At 36.5% G+C, this 23,130-nt stretch overlaps 1 protein-coding gene across 1 annotated transcript in view; it reads right to left on the bottom strand.

The window, feature by feature from the left end:
* KPNA4 (karyopherin subunit alpha 4) overlaps nucleotides 1-23,130 on the bottom strand; it is a 68,296-nt gene that overhangs the window by 31,260 nt on the left and 13,906 nt on the right. The window contains exons 2-8 of the mRNA XM_017850346.1: nucleotides 10,494-10,538; nucleotides 9,521-9,610; nucleotides 9,374-9,403; nucleotides 9,229-9,281; nucleotides 5,143-5,238; nucleotides 4,540-4,625; nucleotides 1,676-1,762 (exon numbers count right to left, since the gene is read on the bottom strand). Of these exons, the coding sequence (XP_017705835.1) occupies nucleotides 1,676-1,762; nucleotides 4,540-4,625; nucleotides 5,143-5,238; nucleotides 9,229-9,281; nucleotides 9,374-9,403; nucleotides 9,521-9,610; nucleotides 10,494-10,538 (487 nt within the window). The remainder of the gene's footprint in view (nucleotides 1-1,675; nucleotides 1,763-4,539; nucleotides 4,626-5,142; nucleotides 5,239-9,228; nucleotides 9,282-9,373; nucleotides 9,404-9,520; nucleotides 9,611-10,493; nucleotides 10,539-23,130) is intronic.

Below are 23,130 nucleotides of genomic sequence, written 5' to 3'. Positions count from 1 at the left end.
AGCCAGGATGGTCTCGATCTCCTGACCTCGTGATCCGCCCGTCTCGGCCTCCCAAAGTGCTGGGATTACAGGCTTGAGCCACCGCGCCCGGCTTAACAAACTTTTATGTGATAAAAAAGAGGTATCAAGAAAGTATTTGTTGAATTTGTACTTACGATCCAGTATCAGCGCATCAAGGTTATGAACTATAAATTACTCTATACACTTAGAAAACTATGTCAGAAAAAAAGGGTGAACCAGTGCTAGAACAGTGGTTCTCAATGTGATTACTGGGCTCTAGCTCAGGCCTCCTGAAGCAGAAACTCTATGAGTCTGGAATTCTGTGTTTTAACAAGCACCCCATGTAGTTCTGATTGCATGCTAAGGTTTGAGAACAACTGCTGCAGAGAACTGACAAGTTTAATTTCTGTATCTAAAGCATCACTGCAGTTTCTAATATATGAAGCCATGTTAAAAGGTTACCATAAGTGAAAACACCTTCCCTTGCACTATAATATTTGGAAATAAAATGTTTGTTCTTTTTACATCCATATATTTGTGTTAATTACAGAATGTGACTGGAATAAAAAATGAAAGATCAAGATGCTGTATAATAGCTCTAAGTCTAATATTTGGTATAAAAGTAAGAGTGAGGGACTCTGGATATAGAAACAATAGCATTCCTAATAGTATAAACCCAATGTTGAGAATGGTTTACAGAGAAATTCTCCTTTAAAAACTCATAGCCACTCCTTACTTCCATGTTAGCCCTGTATAAGGGCAATAAAGAGGTGGCATATCAAAGTAACAATGATTATTTCCATGCAAGAATAAAGAATTTGGCAAAAATAATCTTTAGAATCATTCTCCTTCACTAGATTAGCAAGACCCCTACAAAGAGTACCTCAACCCTCACTCATAATAGTTAGGTCTCTGAGCTATACTGGGGCCCAATACGATTCAGATTTTTTACATCCTTTACTGGAGAATAGTTCTTTGAATTTTTGAGTTTAGGCTCTAGTTAAAAAAACAAATCCTTGAAATATCAGAATTGTCTTTATTTTCCTTACAATTATTTATTAGACAGAACCTGAAAGGTAATCATGGTGTTAAATGTTAACTAGACTGTCAAAAGGCCATGGTTATCTCATATTGATTCATGGTGACAGGAAATAATATTGTTATATTTTATACATTACTAAATTCTAATATACTAAAGTCTGCAAGAGAGAAAAATTTCATTTTAGACTCTTCTCAGAACTGTCATTATGGAGAAAAATTATTGGTTTAAGTTTTGCCTCCTTTTTTCTTGTTACTTTCTTTGATGGAGAAAGCTGGGAAATAAAAATGGACCCCACTGATCAACGTGGGCATTAGGGGAAGAAAAAATGGATCCTAGCATGAGACAGGAGGTCTAAATTGTATATATCTTGCATAATTATTCAAAAAATTAAGAGCTCACTATATACCAAAATAATGGTATCTTAAGCAACAAAATTTATTTACTATGAGTTTATGCTTTTACAGTAATACAGTTCAAATTTCTGTAATATATGGATGCAAAAGAACAAACATTTTATTTCACAAAACTAGTACTGAAGGCAAACTGTTTTCCCTTTTGGATTATTAGTAGCTATTTTTATTACTTAGTATATGAGAATAATTTTTGGACTCGTATTACAAGTTTTATACAAACCTATGATGTTTCCCAATGCCCACACTGCTTGCTCACAGACATTCTGATGGGGTGAATGGAGAAGCCTCAGGAAAAGTGGCACAGCATCTGATGCAAGAAAAAAACACAATACTTAAGGTTGAAGATACCATAAACCAAAAATCAGTATTTTTTTGCTGACACCTCAAAAAAAAGGGGGAATCTATAAAACTATATTTAAAATAGCCTCATTAAACAAATTTTATTGGAATAGCATTATTGGAAGAATTTTGACCAGCAACTATTTACTCAGTATCAAAATGAGTTATACAGACAAATGTTAAATTAGGCTTGTGAAATTTCATTGACAATTAAACCTGGAATTAATTTCAAGATTAATTCCTTATAGATTAAGTATTATCTCTAATTTGAAAAAAAAAAAAAGTATATTATTGAAGTAACTCTTTTTTTTTTTTTTTTTAGACGGAGTCTCGCTCTGTCATCCAGACTGGAAGGCAGAGGTGGAATCTTGGCTCACTGCAATCTCTGCCTCCCAGGCTTCAGTGATTCTACTGCCTCACCCTCCCAAGTAGCTAGGACTGTAGGTGTGAGCCACCACGCCTGGCTAATTTTTGTATTTTTAGTAGAGACAGGGTTTCACCATATTGGCCAGGCTGGTCTCAAACTCATGACACTTCAAGTGATGTGCCTGCCTTGGCCTCCCAAAGTGCTGGGATTACAGACATGAGCCATTGCACCCAGCCTGAAGTAACTTTTGAACACAAATTTATGTTAACACATGTGGGTCTTTAAGATAGGCTAGTGATTCTTGGGCCATGTGAGATCTTCTGAATCAGAAAGTGATTCTGTTACTCAACTGGATGGGAAACAGAGATAGGTCTGTATCCGAACAAAATACTGCACTGAACAAACGGTTCTTCTTTCCTTCTGATATTACTTTAAAAAGCACTATTTAAGTATATGTAGCTCAATCATGCTTGTAATAAAAAGTAATTCACTTATGGGTTTCTTTTTGAAGCAGTGCCTCACTCTGTTGCCCAGACTGGAGTTCAGTGGTGCCACCACAGGTCACTGCAGCCTTGACCTCCCCTGGCTTAACTGATCCTCCTACCTCAGCCTCCTGGGTTGTTGGGACTATAGGTGCATGCCACCAAGCCCGGCTAATTTTTTTTTCCTGCATTTTGTAGAGATGGGGTTTTACCATGTTGCCCAGGCTGGTCTCTAGCTCCTGGGCTCCAGTGATCTGCCTGCTTCAGCCTCCCTATGTGCTGGAATTACTAGCATGAGCCACCATGCCCAACCTCATTTATTTATTATTTTTGGTATATTAAAGCAGACTGGCAAGGTCAAAAAAAATTCTAAGTCTTTTCTAATCTTTAAAGAACATACATAACGGAATGGAAAAGTGTGAGAGGGAATAAAACATTGTTATGAAATCATAAAATTTACCTAATAGTTATACAAAACCAAAAAACCACAATAAAAACCACCTGAACCCAAAAGTAAACCAGTTTTAATAGGATGTGAGGTAATTATCTTTTCTAAGTAATAATATTACAAGTGTCTACAATAAAATGATTATTTAGATAACATCTTTGTTCCCCTTCAAAATGTACAAATTAGTGCTTACATTTTTAATAAGCTCAGAGAAGTATGCTGCTTACACATTTAAAGAGCATTTTAAAAGTATCTTCTTCAAAATTATTAATTTTTTTTGTTTGGTAGAAGAATCAAATAGTATTCATGAAGACAATACACTCGGGGTTTTACTTCCAACAGTAATTTTCCACTTACATCTCTTGAAACAAAAAAAAGCAACCCTATTATAATAACAATGAAAAAAATATTCAAGCCATTCTTTCAACTAGGACTACTTTATAGAAGATTTCTTTAAAATATATGATATGACCAGGCATGGTGGCTCACACCTGTAATCCCAGCACTTTAGGAGGCTGAAGCGGGTGGATCATGAGGTCAGGAGATCGAGACCATCCTGGCTAACACGGTGAAACCCCGTCTCTACTAAAAATACAAAAAACTAGCTGGGCGTGGTGGCGGGCACCTGTAGTCCCAGCTACTCGGGAGACTGAGGTAGGAGAATGGCATGAACCTGGGAGGCGGAGCTTGCAGTGAGCCGAGATCACGCCACTGCACTCCAACCTGGGCGACAGAGCGAGACTCCGTCTCAGAAAAAAAAAGATAAAAATCTCATTAAGAGAGGTTGCGGCCGGGTGTAGGGGCTCATGCCTATAATCCCAGCACTCTGGGAGGCCAATGTAGGTTGATCACTTGAGCCCAGAGTTAGAGACCAGCCTGGGCAACATGGCGAAACCCTGTCTCTACAAAAAAAAACCACAAAAATAAGCTAGGCACAGTGGCACATGCCTGTAGTCCCAGCCACTTGGTAGACTGATGCAGAAGGGTCCCTTGAGCCTGGGAGGCCAAGGCTACAGTGAGCCGAGATTGTGCCACTGTATTCCAACCTGGGCAAAAGAGTAAGATCTTGTCTGAAAAAGAAAAACAACAACAACAACAACAAAACAAAAACAAAAAAAGAGAGGCTGAGAGGCAATGTGGCAACAGGAAAAACTCCTTTATTTCTACTGATGTCCTATAAATAAAGTGTAACAATAATAATGTAATCTGCTACTATAATTAGGAAATGTTCTCATATTTAGAAAGGAATCAAGTGAATTTTTGGACATACAAAACTTCAGTCACCAGAATAAGAAGATTAAAGCAACATACTTAAGTTGACCTATTTCAATAACTACGTAGTAGTTTTATTTTATAATGTAAATTGCCATAGTTTCTTGGGAAAAATCACTATTTTTTACTGACTTCTTTTAAAAAAATACAACTATGTTTGTTAATAACCAACTTACTGGACTGAACTACTGCTTGAGTTTGTTCAGAAGTTCCAGATGCAATGTTTGTCAAAGCCCATGCAGCTTCAAACTGCAAAGAAGGACTACAAAAAAACAAGTATATTTAAACAGCAGGATTTTTACATTGGGCCAAATATCTAACCATTCTTCCCTCTACCATTTCAAATGCATTAAACATTTTGTTTCAAAAGATATCTATCCATCCAGCATATTTTTTTAACCCTCAACAACTGTTTCAAACATCTCTTCAGTATAAAAAGCATACAACCTTCTCCAGCATCCTTATTTTTAGTAAGAAATCTTTTTAAGATACTTGCATACTACTCCCCAAACAGTTTTCTCAAGTACCTATCTGGGCAAACTACTTCTTGCCAATTAAAGCTTAAAAGTTAAATTTATCAAATTTATCATTCTCAAGTTCCTGTTTGGCTACTACCTTCATCTCTTGGTGTTAACAAATCTTGCACTGTTTTCACTTTGACTTTTCAACTCCATCCCTTAGCCCTTTTCTTTTTTCTTTAAAGATCAAACTAATTACTAGAGAGTCTTGTCTTCTCCAAAGGATACATTCTAAATTAAAAAAAAAAAAAATGTACTCACTTGTCATCTCTTTCAAGACAATGGACTAAAATGGGCAATATTCCAGATTTTATTAAGTCATCAATTGGTGGATTTCGATCACTGGACAAAAGCTTCCTGTAAGAGATAAAAACACCCTTGTGAAACTTAATAACATACAATATATTATGATTAAATTTAAATTCATATTTGACAAATATTAACATAAATCTGAATATCTGGTACAAGTGCCTTCTCTGAAATTAACAATTTATATAATGCAACCTTTTCTCTAAATCTATAAAAAGATATATAAATTAAATTTATAGAGATGACAAATAATTAGAAAAATAAGAATACAGATATGAACCACTTTACTACCTTTTTTTTGAGATGGAGTCTCACTCTGTTGCCCAGGCTGGAGTGCAGTGGCACAGTCTTGGCTCACTGAATGCTCTGCCTTGCGGGTTCCAGTGATTCTCCTGCCTCAGTCTCCCGAGTAGCTGGGATTACAGGCATGCACCACCACACCCAGCTATTTTTGTATTTCTAGTAGAGATGGAGTTTCATCATGTTTGCCAGGCTGGTCTTGAACTCCTGACCTCAGGTGATCCACCCGTCTTGGCCTCCCAAAGTGCTGGGATTACCAGTGTGAGCCATGGAGCCTCGCCACTTTACTACTTTTAATGGTACACAATAATATTATTCCCTCAGTAAAGTCCTGATTGTGACTTATAAAAAGAAAACTAATTTTTTTTTAAAAAAATGTTACTTTTGGACATAATTTTGAGTTCAGAGAAAAAAATGGGCAGATTTCTTTGACACAGCATTTACCTTGCTAAGCAAGGAATTAAGAGGTCACCAAAATATCCAAAATTATTCACACTAGGTCACAATAGAGTCAAGTGACAAAAGCAGGTAGGCTATTGGAATATGTTTAGAGCTGATATTAGTCCCTAATTCTTCATTCTACTTTAGGTCATAAATTAAAGGTCATAAAAGTCCAACATTTTCATCTCAGCAACTAAAGAGAAATGGAATAAGCACAGCAATGGACAGGAAAACAGCCAGAGAGATGCTAGAGAATCTGAGGTAAAAAAGACAGACACATCAATCACTGCTTTCATGGAGCTTATAAGATAAAAACAAAACCTACTGCCTATTTTCACATGTGTGAGACTACAGGTTTAGCTGATAAGTCCTCAGTGTAGCTTAATCATATCTTCACCCACTGGAACACCCTGTATTACTATATAAAAGCAATGTTTATGAAAGCTTAACCAAATCATGTCCCTATATAAACTTTGTGATGGCTGCTTATTTACCACCTTTATCAATGTAAACTCCTTGACCTAGCTTTAAACTACTTCACGAGTTGGCTCCATCTTATAACTAATCTTATTGTCTGTAACTCAACAATAGGTTAGTTGTCTATCGCATTATTTCAATCGAAATAAGACTGAACCTATCCTAAACCCCTCACTTGAAATGCCCTGTCTTCTACGTATTCAAACTCTATTCTAAGTTCATTTCAAGTTCTATGTTTTACATAATACCATCTTTGAATTTCAAGAGGATTTATACAGCATAGCCCTACATTTGGTGTTATCACTACTTATTTTTTTGAGACAGGGTTTCAGTCTGTCACTCAGGCTGGAGTGCAGTGGTGCTACCTTGGCTCACTACAACCTCTGCTTCCCAGGTTCAAGCACTTCTCCCACCTCAGCCTCCCAAGTACCTGGGATTACAGGCATGTGACACTACACCCAGCCAACTTTTATATTTTTAGTAGAGATGGGGGTTTCACCATGCTGGCCAGGCTGGTCTCAAACTCCTGACCTCAACTGATCCCCTAGCCTCGGCCTCCCAAACTGCTGGGATTACAGGCATAAGCCACCGCACCCAGCCCCCTATTTTTTTAAAAATAGTTTTGCCTTTCTAATTAGCTTATAAAGTTCTTAAAAAGAAAGAATTATACTACATGCTAGTTCCTCAACACACAGCACAGTGCTTAGCATAAGTGGAAATTAAAAAAACCAGAAAAACAAAAAAAAACAAACACTTAGAAAGAGTCTTAACCCAGTCTTAAACCTTCTCAAACAAGGCTTCATGAGATCAAGGGTCAAAATTTAATCAAAAAAAATTTTTTTTTACACTTCACTGAGGATACTTTAAGAGAAATAGCTTTTATTCTCCACATCATGGTGAATAATACAATTTTTACAAAATATAATATAAAACCAGCTTGGTGCCACTGTCTTGATTTGTACTAAGGAGCCTGCAATTTTACTCACAGTTGCTTTGCAATACCAGTGTAAACGTTAACACCGTGAAAAAAAGGCAAATAAAGTCTTAGAATTATTATGAAAACCAGTTTGCTCTTGCATACCCATGAAATTGCCTTGGAATCTCCCAGTGATCCACAGATCATACTCTGAAAACCTCTTAGAGTACACTGGGCTTTAATTTTCTTGCAGATTGCATGTTGATTAGAACTGCCCCAAAACTATCAAATATTCAGCTCTGACAATGGTGAGCATAATCAATTTCTTAATCATTCTTCCTAAAAACATTAATTTGCTATTTTGACAAATGAATGGTTCTGTGATTTTTCTGCCTACATAAAGAATTCCTCTCTAAGAAGTTCCTTTACCTCTGGTATACAATACTGTAGTTTTATAATTTCCCTATCAGTTCTAAGTTATTTAAGGTGGATAAACAAATACTGGAAAAATCTAATAAATATAAAACAGATTCGTGCAGCACTGGATAAGGTATTGGATGGACCTATAAACTTTTGCCAGTTTCAAATTCTGTAACTAGGATCAATTTCTTACTTGTCTCTTTCCTACTGATAAACTCAACATAGGGTGTTATTCTTGTATTCATAAATACACAAAGCAACCACTAAATTGCATTATGATACAACCATGTCTTCCCTAACCTATTTATTAATACAAAGGTCTCAGTAATAGATTTTTCTGCTTCTTCCCTTAAAGTATGAGAGAGCACAGGTTTCACAATAGAAATGTACAAAACAGGCAGGGTACGGTGGTTCATGCCTGTAATCCCAGCACTTTGGGAGACTGAGGCGGGTGGATCACGAGGTCAGGAGTTCAAGACCAGCCTGGTCAAGATGGTGAAACCCCATCTCTACTAAAAAGACAAAAATTAGCCGGGCATGGTGGCAGGCACCAGTAATCCCAGCTACTCGGGAAGCTGAGGCAGAGAACTGCTTGAACCTGGGAGGCAGAGGTTGCAGTGAGCGAGATTGCACCACTGGACTCCAGCCTGAGCGACAGAGCAAGACTCCATTTCAAAAAAAAAAAAAAAAAAAAAAAAAAAAAAGAATGTTCAAACAACTTGGTACTTCCTACCTGGAAAGACACTGGGAGTATATGCAGTCATTAATCTCTTTTTTTGAGATGGAGTTGCGATTCTACTGCCTCAGCCTCCCGAGTATCTGGAATTACAGGTGACCGCCAACACGCTCAGCTAATTTTTGTATTTTTAGTAGAGATGGGGTTTCACTATATTGGCCAGGCTGGTCTCAAACTCCTGACCTCATGATCCGCCCGGCTCGGCCTCCCAAAGTGCTAGGATTACAGGCGTGAGCCACCATGCCCAGCCGTCATTAATCTTAATCTACATCTACTTATCTATGTACACTGACATAGTAAGATTATAATTCTGGATTTATTGTTTGATCAATATGAGGATTGTGAGAAGAATTAGATACCTGGTAAGGATCTGAAGAATCTGACTTAAAAAATTAAACCTATTCATTAGTAAAAGGTAAAGCTTTACAAATAATGTTTTTCTTTTACTCTATGGCATTAATTTGTTAAATCAACTTTCCCTGGCATCTGTATGCATTATGTACATTAAAGCTTCAGTGTACACACTTTCAACTAAAAATAAAAAAGTGTGAGTTAAAAAAACTGTCACCAATTTTAATACTCTAAACCAGAGAATTAAAAAAAAAAAAAATTTAGTTGATCTATTACTATTTACTATTGTTTGTCATCAAAGTTAAATTTGATTAACAGGGTCTACTCCATAGTAAAATTCAAAATAGAACCCTGTGTAAGTTATAAAATCTAAACATGTCTTCAAAATTTAACTTACCTAGCAGCTTGAACTGCACTTAACTGAATTCCTTGGTTATCACTTGAAGCATTCTATAAAAAAAAAAATTTATGATGTAAATATATAATAATTAGCTTCTGAGGATAAGAAATATAAATGAAGAAAGAGTAAAAATCCAACTTACTTGAACAATAGCTTCTAGAGAGGTATTTTGCTGGGAAAAAAAGTTAAAGAGAAAACTCAGTTAAAAAGTCACCTTAAAATTCTTTATTAATGTTAAATCTTTCACTGATACTTTTAATTTACCAGAGTAACAATAACAATAACTTACCACTCTATAATCACCATCTATATCAGAGTCTTCACAGATATCTTCATGTGGTACATTCCTTCTCTTTAAGAGATGTTCATCTCTTTTATTCTTAAAAAAAAAAAAAGAAAAAAGGAAAAAATCAAAGAATTTGAGTTAAAAAAAACCTGAATACTTTCATACAAAGCTCAGGCAATCCTGTGCCTACAAACTGAAATATGAAGTGCCTTTTAAAAGTAAAATTCAAATGTAAAAAATTAAACCAAATTGTGAATTAACCACTCACACAAAACTAATTTGAGTCCCAATTCCCAAATATTACATTTTTAATGAACCGTGAACTATGTAAAAACAAACAAAACAAAAAGTTTGACTAAAAAATATAGTGTACAGTTTAAGCCAGAACCAAACACAAATATTTATTTAAAAGTACTAAACCATTTTACACATGATCTGGGAGCTCCTCTTTATCACCTAAAAGCAAAGTCAAAGCAGAAGTTGGGCAGTTCAAAGTTAGACAAAAACCAACAATGTCTTACAAAAATCAAGGGCCATTTCAACTTCACTTAAAATGCTGGGAGCAAATTTATAAATATAATCTCAACTATAATACTTCAAAGTTGAAGAAGTTTGCAACAAATTCTTTTCTGGGCCTTACTACTACCCATTAATAGCAGAACTATTTAATACAACTGTATCTCAATGATTTATACTTTTAAGCTCTTTATATCTGTTTTTGCACAATGATAAAGTTACAGGGTGTACCCTTTCAACTTCAAAAGTTTGTCAAATTCAGTCAAAATCTCTCCTTTTCTAAAGAAAATGCTTAGCAGTTGAGATTTTAAAAGTTTAACTAAATTTAGTAAATAAAATTTAGTTATACAATAGGTTATACATTTTACATAAAAACAAAATATATATTTGGCATCTTGTATACAATGCTCTAATGTTGTTAGAATTATGCTTAGAAGTACCCAATATTAATCAGACTCACCTTCCTTAATTCAACTACAACTTCATTTCGTTGTCTTCTCATAGTCTACAAAAAAATTAAAGGAAAATATTTTTAAAATCACCTCAAATTCCATTATCCAGAGAAAACCACTATTAACATTTCAATATACACCTCTGATATTTTCTTCTAGCCATATGGATATAAAGTCAAATCTTACTCATAAAAAAATCATACTATGTAAATGATTTTCAATCTTCATTTCCCATTCATATTGCAAAACATGAAAAATTTCTTTGAAATTATTAATAGAGCTATAATATTGGCTATATCATAATTTTAAAAACTACAACATAAGATTTATAAAAACACAGAGGTACAAAGAATAAAACAGCCCATAATCTCACCCCTCATATGAACCAATGATATTACAAAAAATAACACACGTACAAGATTAGTAAATTCAACTGCTTTAAAAAAAAAAAAAAAAAAGCCAAAAAAAAGCCAAAGGAGCCCTCCTGCTCACCCACAATTTCCTTCTCTCATAGGAAACACTGTTAGATTTACCACGATTCTGACACACATCTATCTAATCCTGTTCTTTACCTTGTTTTGGTTTACTTTGTTTATAGACCTTAGAGATATTCCATGGTGGTGTATAAAGACCAATTTCATTATTTTTCATGGCCACACAATTATTCTATGACACACAGTGGCCATTCTTTTATTTTCAAATATATTTTCTCATTTTAAAATTACTTACTATAGGGATGTGTGCTCACTGTAAAACATTCAAATGTTCAGAAACAATATAAGTTGAATCTGTTTTCATATACAGGTTCACCTTATTCTTTCTAATGACTGTGTATTATGTAGCGGTAACAATTCAGAAAGTCATATTAGATGTCTAATAAATATCACAAACCTAAATCCAAAACTGAACTTCTCATCTTTAACATACTCCGCCCGCCATCTCAGCAAATGGTAATTCCATCCTCGCAGCTGCAAAGACCAAAAACCTTGGAGCCATCCTTGATTTTTTTTCTCTTACATTACATATTCAATCTGTTAGCAAATCCTGTTGGTTCAACCTTCAAAACATACAATCCAAACACAGATCACTGCCTCCTCTGCTACTATTCTGGGTCAACTTACCATTATCTCTCAACTAGATAACTGCAAAAGTCTCCGAAAATGTAGCCCTCCTGCTCTTGCCCTCTATCTTCCTCTGGAGTCTATCATAATGACAGCAACCAGAGTAATCCTCATAGGACTCATAAGGAGTCTTAATTTTTATGTGCCATGGACTCCTCTGGCAGTCTTGTATAATCAATGGACACCTTCTCAAATAGTGTTTTTAAATACACACACACACTACATATGTAGTTACAAAGGAAACTACCTTGATACATAGATGTAAAACAAAGAGCTGTAAATATAAAAAAAAAAGTGTAAGTGCTTCTTTATTATCACATTAAATGGGATCTTAGCAGTAGGTCTAATAACTACTATAATTTCAAAGTAATGATGACCATAAACGCAACAACGAGGTGATTTTTATTGGTGGTAACAAGGTCACAGGTAATTCTAATATTACTATGGTTAACTGGCTACATTAAGTGAAGGAAACATTGTTTCAGTTATAAGTTAGTGAAAATAAAGATGTAATTTCTTCTAAATTTCAGGGGCCCTCCTGAATTCTACCCATAGACTCCAAGGAAGGAAAGGTCCAAGGACTCAGTAAAAAATATTTTTTTTTTTTTTTTTTTTTTTTTGAGACGGAGTCTCACTCTGTCGCCCGGGCTGGAGTGCAGTGGCCGGATCTCAGCTCACTGCAAGCTCCGCCTCCAGGGTTTACGCCATTCTCCTGCCTCAGCCTTCCGAGTAGCTGGGACTACAGGCGCCCGCCACCTCGCCCGGCTAGTTTTTTGTATTTTTTAGTAGAGACGGGGTTTCACAGTGTTAGCCAGGATGGTCTTGATCTCCTGACCTCGTGATCCGCCCGTCTCGGCCTCCCAAAGTGCTGGGATTACAGGCTTGAGCCACCGCGCCCGGCCGTAAAAAATATTTTCTAAAAGTCAGATCATATCATCCTCCTGTTCAAAAATATCCAAAGGCTCTCACACGCTCCACTTTGGAGTTAAAAGCCCAGTCTTTACAATGGCTTACATCCAATCAAATCTTCCCACCTCATTCCCTCCCCAAATACCACCGTTTGGATCTTAGCTCCTACCTATCTCATTCTGCTGTACTCACACCAACTTTGCTATTTCTTGAACAAACTGGAAAGTCTCTTGTTGCAAGGCCTTAACTAATACACTATATAGTAACTTCTCAGAAGATGGTCTCCAGAGTCAAACTGCCCGGGTTCAATTTTTTTTAGCCATACTACTTACTAGCTCTTTGTACTTCAGTTTCCTTATATATAAAATTGGGATAGTAAAAACACCTTCTTCATAGGACTGCTGTTAAGGATTAAATCAGCTAAAATATGTAAAGTACTTAAACTGTCCCTGGTACACAGCAGTGTGTGTGTTAACTTATTATTATTGCTGCTGCTATTTCCTCAGTTTGGAATGCACTTCCCCTACTACCTGCAGTGCTCAGTCCCTTATCTCTATGGGAAGGCTTTTCCCTTCCTGACCATCTGCCAACTCTCCATTTGGGTACTTTCTCTCTCTTCCCTGCCTTATTTATCTCTATACCATTTATCACTTTCTAATATACCATGTAACTGTATTTGGTACAGATATTTTTAAAACACCAAGAGTCAACTTTAAAATAATAAAATAGACTGCAAAATGAGTAAAAATAATTAGCTAAATACTACAGTAAGTGTTAACATCTATCTCATTTAATCATTATAGCCTTATGAGGTAAGAATAAAATAATCCTTTATTTCTTTTTAAAAATAAGAAAACTGAGACTTAGAGAAGATAAATTGCTTGTCCAAAGCTGGCTAGGATTACAACCCAGACAGTCTCACACAAAGCCACTTAACCACCAAGCCATATTGTTTTCTACACTTCTCAAAGTCAGAGTTCAAGTGAACTGGAGAGCCAATCGTTCACACTAAAGCAAAAGTACTATTACCAACACAATGAGCTTTGCATAATATCACAATATGAAATCAATAAGCTATTCTAACAACAAAAAACTATGACCTATGTCTCAGGCATAGAAAATAATATCTGTAGGATGCATGACTTAAGACTGTTCAACAAATAAATAAGACTTCTGAGGGATGGGGTATTTCCAGTTTAAGGAAAGTTTTTATTAGCAATCACTTCATCTAAAGTAGCAGGATTAAGGTACAATGGGCTTTAACTTCTTTTTATTAGAGCAAACTAATAAATAAATCCCAAACAACTACATACTGCATATTTACATAAACGTTTTGTTTATCCCAAAAAATTTTCTCCCATTATATTACATATTTATTAAATCTGGAGATTTACGAAAAATTTCCTTTCTTTTTTTTTTTTTGAGACGGATTCTCACTTTGTCGCCCAGGCTGGAGTACAGTACGAGGATCTCAGCTCACTGCAACCTTTGCCTTCCAGGTTCAAGCGATTCTCCTGCCTCAGCCTCCAGAGTAGCTGGGACTACAGGCGCATGCCACCATGCCTGGTTAATTTTTTGTATTTTTAGTAGAGACGGGGTTTCACGGTGTTAGCCAGGCTGGTCTTGAATTCTTGACCTCGTGATCCGCCTGTCTTGGCTTCCCAAAATGCTGGGATTACAGGTGTGAACCACTGCGCCCAGCCTGAAAAATTTTGTTTTTTCTTTTTACTTGATACTCATTTGTTACAACAAAATCTGGAGGTTTTTCAATAATTTGAAACCACTAATATTTATCAAAACAACTTAGCACTGTAGTAACAATGTAAGACCAGGCTATTACCACTTTCACAGAAACTTTGCAAAATAAGAGATTTGACAATCCCTTTATTATACAGCAAGAGTTTCTTTTCCTCTCCAAGGTAGAGAATGAACGAACTGGTAGAGAGAAACCCTATGCACCACAGCCTGGCAGCATTTTGCTGTTTTTTACAGCAAATGCTGTAAAACATTTTGCAACATTTTGCCATGTTTTTTACAGCAAACAGTTGTTCTTTGGGACCCCATGAAAGGGGTATATAAGACTTCTAAGCCTGTCCTTAAAGAGCAGGTTTTGTATACTACATGAAAATATATTAGTTGTGAATTCACATGACTTATACTGATGCAGTAAGCAGTGGTGTCAATTAGAATTCCAAAAAGCTGACAAACTGGACAAAGGCTTATGTATAGGTCAAAGAGCTATATAAAGAACAAAGACTGTAAGTGGGGGAGGTTGAGGACTGCCGCTGCTATTTTCTCAGAGGAGGTGGGCAGAGTTTAGGCAGATCACTCAGATATTTTATATTTCTTTGCTTGTCAGACAGTTATAAAATTATAAATTCAGGCAAAAGGGGATAAGAAGTTGATAAAAAATTTCAAACAAGTCAAAACAGAATGCTAGTTCTATTTAAAAGGAATGCAGTTTGTGTACTTAACGAATATTTACTATGCATCCATCACTGTGTTAAGCACTAGGGATTAAACACTTTCCCTGCTTTAATGAGGTGTAGATTCTAGTATTTTCTTTCCACTTAATTGCTACTTAATTTACAATTAGTGGCTACTTGATTCCTGCTAATTTTCAAGTCAGTTTTACCAACACATGGTTTTTCTTTAAAGTCCTAAAAATTGTTAATTTAAAATATGATATAGTAATTACTGTATAATTTTGGATATTTTAAATTTTCTTGAGCAAAGTTGGGATTTAGTTAGGACTCAATCTCACTAGAGAAAAAGTTTAAAGAAAATTCTTTCTAACAATACAAAGATAAGAAATATAATGCCTTGTTTTTATTCCACCCAGTCTGACTTTCACTGATACCTTAGGAAGGTTAATACTTAGGTAACAGCACTACAAAAAGAAAATAAGAATTAAAAAATTTATACAGGCATGAGAGATCTTCTGTGTGGTAACTAGGATATATTCTAAAACTGAATTGTGATAATGGTTGCACAACTATGAAAATTTACTAAATATCACTGAATTCTGCACTTAAAATTGGTGAATTTTATGATAGGTAATAAAGTGGTTTTTAAAAGTTATACACACACACTACACACACACACCTTCCCTCCCCAACGTGAGTTAACAGTAAGTATATTACTAATTTAGAGCCTTCTGGAAAGCATTCACTCAAACATTTATTAATCACCGATTTGCCAAGCATTAGAAATACAAAGATGGACCAGACACTGCATATCTATGCCCTAAAGGAGGTAGCACTCTTATGATACAGAAATATAATTTAGTAAAATAGTAGTAAGGCCCAAACTTAGCAAATAGCAAGTGCCAAACACCATTCTAAACATGTTACTTGAATGTACTTATTTAATACATGTATTAATAACATGCACACAAGGTGCTCTGACAGTAAAGAGGGTAATTACTAAAGGTAACATATAAGCTTAATTTTCAAGACTGAACGGCAATCCATTTAGAGAAAGGCATTCCAGGTAGAAAATACAGCATGTACAAAAAGAAGAACTATGAAAGATGGCATGTGTGGAATCTGCTGAAGAATACCAGAAGCCAGAAATGAACAGGTAGGTAGGCAAGGAGACAAATCAATCACATAACATAAAGCTAAGCTACACTTTCCAGAGAAAAGTGAGTTACTGGTGATTTCAACCCAAATTATCATCACAACCCAAACACATTTGGTAGGTAAAACAGTTGTTCAACCCGATTACATGGCGAACCAAAAGTTAAAATAGCATAACTAGAAAAGTGTGTTTTCCTATTTCTTGTTTTTCTCTCTCTGCAGCAGCAGCCATCATGGTGCTCAATCATGCCTTTGTCAAATAGTATTTATGTTGGCAAACTGCATGTAATTTGCAAATAAATTACATTATGACAATAAAAGGGAAATTTTAAATGCCTAACACTGTTAAATGCTTACTCAAGTGGGTCAATCATTAATACCTCCCAAGGATAAAAACCCATATTAAAATCCTTCATTTTGGCCGGGCGCGGTGGCTCAAGCCTGTAATCCCAGCACTTTGGGAGGCCGAGACGGGCGGATCACGAGGTCACCAGATCGAGACCATCCTGGCTAACACGGTGAAACCCCGTCTCTACTAAAAAACACAAAAAACTAGCCGGGCGAGGTGGCGGGCGCCTGTAGTCCCAGCTACTCGGGAGGCTGAGGCAGGAGAATGGCGTGAATCCGGGAGGCGGAGCTTGCAGTGAGCTGAGATCCGGCCACTGTACTCCAGCCTGGGCGACAGAGCGAGACTCTGTCTCAAAAAAAACAAAAAACAAAACAAAACAAAAAAATCCTTCATTTAGAAAAGTTCATTTAAGAAGTAAGTTTAGTTCAAATTTTCAATCTGTAGATTTATTTCTCAGAGGTAGCACTTATTAATACTAGTATTGAAGGCCTGAAGTTCTACTAGAGATGAGCAAAAGCCTTCCCAAGCAGAATCAAGTTCTTATCTCTTCAAGAAGTGATAAGATTAATGGACACTGAGCATAAGTGAAGAAGAGTTTGAAAATACATTGAGTGTAGGAGGCCAGACTTAATCTAGGCAAGCTATTGGAGCAATATTAAGAACTAATTCTAGTCTATAGATACCATACTTTAAAATGATCCATATCTAAACTGTAAGCATTGAAAATTTATTAGTACATAAATATAATTTTTTAAAATTGCCAAAATGTAAGAAACTGTTAGGTGTTAACTCCAAAGAATGGAATTAGAGTTGCACTATCTCTTCAACATTCAAACAATAGGAACATGTATTAAATTAAAAAGTTATACATATCTATCTGGAAAAGTTACAAAATAAAGAAGGAAAAAATCTGAATTCCCAGAGTTCTCTATATTCATCTATCTTTTGCAAGAGATGACATATGATAGAAGAGAAAATAAATGCATACATCTCCCAAGATGGTTTCCTAGTATATGGTTATACTACTCTACTAGCATATGGCTACTAGTCCCAGTTCTACCTTTAATGAAATCATAGGCAAGTCATGACCTTTATGGGTATTAATTCCTTCACTTGTAAAGATAATTCGATAGATCCCTAAGATCTTTTACGCCTCAAAAACTGTATCTTTTTTTTTTTTTTCCTGAGACAGAATCTCACTCTGTCGCCCAGGCTGGAGTGCAGTGGTGCAACCTCGGCTCACTGTAACCTCAGCCTGCTGGGTTCAAGTCATCCTCCTGCCTGGAGTATCTGGGACTACAAGTGTGCACCACCAAGTATGGCTAATTTTTGTATTTTTGGCAGAGACAGGGTTTCACCATGTTGGTCAGGCTGGTCTCAAACTCCTGACCTCAAGTGAATCATCCACCTCGGCCTCCCAAAGTGCTAGAATTACGAGTGTGAGCCACCATACCCAGCCAATTTATTCAACTTTAGAAAACAATGTCAGGCCGGGCGCGGTGGCTCAAGCCTGTAATCCCAGCACTTTGGGAGGCCGAGACGGGCGGATCACGAGGTCAGGAGATCGAGACCATCCTGGCTAACACGGTGAAACCCCGTCTCTACTAAAATACAAAACTAGCCGGGCGAAGTGGCGGGCGCCCGTAGTCCCAGCCACTCGGGAGGGTGAGGCAGGAGAATGGCGGGAACCCGGGAGGCGGAGCTTGCAGTGAGCTGAGATCCGGCCACTGCACTCCAGCCCCGGCGACAGAGTGAGACTCTGCCTCAAAAAAAAAAAAAAAAAAAAAAAAAAAAGAAAACAATGTCAAAAAGTATGTAATTGTCATTTGAAGTTACTATGCATGGCAATGTAGTTTCTATGCTAAGAATCATGAAAAAGTCATAACTCAAAATTATAAACAATAAAGAGCTACTTTGTGGCTCTGGTACAGTTGCTTGGTGTTTTCGTATCATGCCAAAAGGACATGTGAATCCTTGACCTTTCCTTTTCTTTTCCCCGAGATGGAGTTTTGCTCTTGCTGCCCAGGCTGGAGTGCAATGGCGCAATCTCAGCTCACTGCAGCTCACCACCTCCTGGGTTCAAGCGATTCTCTTGCCTCAGCCTCCTGAGTATCTGGGATTACAGGCGTCCGCCACCCACCACACCCAGCTAATTTTTTGTATTTTTAGTAGAGATGGGGTTTCATCCCATTGGCCAGGCTGGTCCTGAACTCCTGACCTCAGGTGATTCACCTGCCTCCCAAAGTGCTGGGATTACAGGCATGAGCCACTGTGCCCAGCCTCCTTGACCTTTCAATAGCTAGTTTTGGTAGCAGAGACAATTACCAAACTGTGTGTGTGTGTGTTCATGTATACGTGTGCACTGGCAAAGAGATGGTGTTTGACAGGGAAAGAAAAAAGTTTAGAAACGACCATAGGTTTGGTGAGACACATATAACCTCTCAGGGATGGGAAACACTGCAAGATAAACTTTCAGAATCACTTATAGAAGGCAACTGAGGACAACCTATAAATAAATCTACTCTAGTAAACAAGCACATATATGTTTTATATGAGCACAAGGGAAGGTACTCTAGGATTAATGGGTTATAAGGGAATTGATCAAATGCTACCAAGAATGATCACTTCTCTTCAAACCCCCTGCAAAGATCATGCCAGTGCACTCCAGCTTGGGTGACAGAAAAAGCCTTTGTCTCAAAAAACAAAAAACTTTGAATCCTTAACAGAAGAAATAAAATTTCACAAATTGTTTGAGTGACTTGAAGAAAACTCAACTCATGGGAAAAGACACTGGGAAAAATTACCGAGGAAGAGTAAGAGAAGAAACGAGATATACCCAAATTAAGAAGGTCACTAGAACCCAAGCTTTTATATTACTACTGATCTTTTTACTGTCTCTATAGTTTTACCTTTTAAAGAATGTCAGGTAGTTGGAAGTATATAGTCTTTCAGTTTGTCTTGTTTCTTTTAGCAATATGCATTTAAGATTCTCCACATCGTTTCATGGCTTAATAGCTCATTTCTTCTTAGCACTGACTAATATGCCACTGTCTGGATATACCACAATTTATCCATTTACCTACTGAAGGACATTTTAGTTGCTTCCAAGTTTTGGCAATTATGAATGAAGCTGCTCTGTGTGGACCTAAGTTTTGAACTCATTTGGGTAATTACCAAGGAGTGCTACTGCTGGGTCATATGGCATGAGTATGTTCAGTTTTATACTGCCTCTCAAAGTGATTGTACCATTTTGCCTTCCCAACCAACAATGAATCAGAGTTCCTGCTGCTCCACATCCTCACTGGCATGTGATGATGTTAGTGCTCTGGTTTTTTTTGTTGTTGTTGTTGTTGGTGGTGGTGGTGGTGGTAAAATATACATAACAATAAAATGTACTATCTTAACCACTTTAAAATTTAGAAATTTAAGAAAAACTGTAGTAAAAAACACATAACATAAGCTTTACCATTTTAACTATTTTAAAGTGAGTTCAGTAGCATTAAGAACGTTCGTACTGTTGTGCATCGTATCTCCCAAAACTATCCTGGTCTTGCAAAAACGAAATACTACATCCATTAAACAACTCCCTATCTCCTTCCCTCTATCCCCTGGCAACCATCATTCCTCTTCCTATTTCTACACATTTGCCTATTCTAGGTACCTTGTATAAGTGGAATTATACAGTATTTTTTTTTTTTTTTTTGTGACTGGCTTATTTCACTTGGCATAATGCTTATGGTTCACCATGTTGTAATGAGTCAGAATTTCCTGCCTTTTCAAGTCTAAATAATATTCCACTGTATGTACATACACATTTTATTTATTTTATATATTAAATAACCTTTTGCTTCCACCTTTTGGATACTGCAAATGCTGCTACTATAAACTAGAGTGTACAACTATCTTAGTTACTGCTTTCAATTCATCTGGATATATACCCAGAAGTGGAATTGCTGGGTCATATAATAATTCTATTTTTCACTTTTTGGGAACCACCATTCTGTTTTTCATAGTAGCCTCACCATTTTACATTCTCACCGATAACACACAGGATTCTGAATTCTCCACATCTTCACCAGCAGTTATTTTGTTTTTGTTATTTTTATAGTAGTCATCTTAACTGGTGGGAGATGGTATAGTTGTTTTGATCTACATTTCCCTAATGATTACTGATGTTGAGCATCTTTTCATGTGCTTATTGGCTATTTTGTTTATCTTCCTTAGAGAAACATCTTTTCAAGCCTTTTGAACATTATAAAATAGGATTTTTGCTATTGTTGAGTTTTAGGAGTTCTTCATATATTCTGGATACTAATCCTTTATCAGATATATCATTTGCAAATATTTTCTCACATTCTGCAGGTTGTCTTTTCGCTCGATTGTTTCCTTGGCGGCACATCAACTTTTCAGTTTGATGTTGTTCCATTTGTCTATTTTTGCTTCTATAGCTTTGAAGCGTCTTATCCAAGAAATCAGTGCCAAGACCAAAGTTATAAAACTTTCTCTATTTTCTTCCAGTTTACCAGTTTCAGATCTTATGTTTAAGTCTTTTATCCATTTTGAGTTGATTTTTGTATATAGTACAAGGGTCCAATTTCAGTCTTTTGCATGGTGGATATCAAGTTTTCCCGGCACCATTTGTTAAAGGACTATCCTTTCTCCAATGTGTAGTCTTGGTATGTTTGTTGAAGATCATTTGCCTGAATATGCAGGGGTTTATTTCTGGGCTCTCTATTCTGTTCCACTGTTTATGTCTTTATGCCAGTACCATACTGACTTGACTACAGTAGCTCTGTAATATGTCTTTCAGTCTGGAAGCATGAGGTCTCCAGGCCTGTTCTTTCTAAAGATTGTTTTGGATATTCAGAGTACTTGTGGCACCTTATGAATTTTAAGGCTGCTTTTCTATTTCTGTAAAAAATGCTGCTATGATTTTGATAGGGCTTGCAACGGAATATTTAGACTGCTTTGGGTATCATGGACATTTTAACAATATTAAGTTTTCCATGAACATTGGATTTTTTTCCATTTGTGTTTATTTCTTTCAGCAATGTTTTGCATACAAGCCTTTCTTTTATTTGGTTAGGTTTATCCGTAAGTTTTTTTTTTTTTTGACACTATTGGAAATGAGATTTTCTTAATTCCCTTTTCAGATTGTCCACTGTTAGTGTATAGAAACACAGCTGTTTTCTATGTTGATTTTGTATCCTGCAACTTTGCTGAATTTATTAGTTCTAATCATTTTTGTGGAATCTTCAGTGTGATTGTGCCATCTGTGAACAGAGATAATTTTACATCTTTGTTATAGATTTGGATGTCTTTCATTTCTTTTTCTTGCCCAACTGCTCAAGCTAGCGTTTTCAGTACTATGTTAAAGAGAAGTGCCAAGGGTGAGCATCCTTGTTTGTTTTGAAAGAGTCTTACTCTGTTGCCCAGGCTGCAGTGCAGTGGCAGTCACTTCAGTCTCAAAATCCTGGGCTCAAGCAATCTTCCCTCCTCAGCCTTCTGAGTAGCTGGGACTCCATGTGCACGCCAGCATGCCTGGATAGTTTTTATTTTATTTCTTCTTTGTAGAGACAGGGTCTTGCTATATGGCCCAGGCTGCTCTCGAACTCCTGGGCTCAAGTGATCTTCCCACGTAGGCCTCCTTCCAAAGCACTGGAATTATATGCATGAATCAGTACACACTGCCACTGCCTTATTTCTGATCTTACAGGAAAAGCTTTCAGTTTTTCATCACTGAATATGTTGTTTGCTGTGGGCTTTTCATATATGGCCCTTATTATGTTGAGATAATTTCCTTCTATTCCTAGTTTGAGTGTTTTTACCATGAAAGGGCACTGAATTTTATCAAAGTTTGGCACTGAACTTATCCTCCATCAACTGGTATGACGGGGTCATTTTTGTCCTTCAGTCAGTTAATGTGGTGTATCATACTGATTTTCCAATGTTGAACCATCCTTGCACCCCAGGCATAAATTCCACTTGGTCATGGTATGTGATCCTTTTAATGTGCTAATGGATTTGGTGCACTAGTATTCTGTTAGGATTTTTGCATCCATTTTCCTCAAGGATATTGGCCTGTAGTTTTGTTTTCTTATAAGGTCTTTCTCTGGTTTTAGTATCAGGGTAGGGCTGGCCTTGAGTTTGGAACTCTTCCATTTTTTGAAAGAGTCTGAGCAGGATTGGTATCAATTCTTCTTTAAATGTTTGGTAGAATTCACCAGTGAAGCCAATGATCCTGGGCTTTTCTTTGTTGGAAGATTTTAAAATTACGGTTTCAATCTCCTTGCTACTTACAGGTCTAGTCAGATTTACTACTTCACAATTCAGTATTGACAGGTTATGTGTTTTAGGAACTTATCCATTTCATCTAGGTTATCCAAGTTGTTGGCATACAAGGCCATACATATCCTTTTGCAATACTCTTTTCTCTACAAAAACATATGAAAAGTAAAAACACTGTCTTACAGGAGAAAATACCCAAATATAGGTACATAAATAACTGCTCTAAGAGTTCAGTAAAGGGAAGATTCATATGAATTGATGTGATTAGTGAAAACTTAACTGAGTTGTGGAGGTTTAAGTTCAACCTGGAAGCATAAATAAGAAACGGCAAGGTAAAGGGGAGACTAGAAGGTGTTTCCAGGAGAGACCCAGCAAAAGCAAATACAGAAAAAGCAGA

This window comes from Rhinopithecus bieti, unplaced genomic scaffold, assembly GCF_001698545.2.
Source record: "Rhinopithecus bieti isolate Rb0 unplaced genomic scaffold, ASM169854v2 scaffold_55, whole genome shotgun sequence".
Lineage (NCBI taxonomy): Eukaryota > Metazoa > Chordata > Mammalia > Primates > Cercopithecidae > Rhinopithecus > Rhinopithecus bieti.
This window is presented reverse-complemented; position numbering and strand designations above follow the sequence as displayed.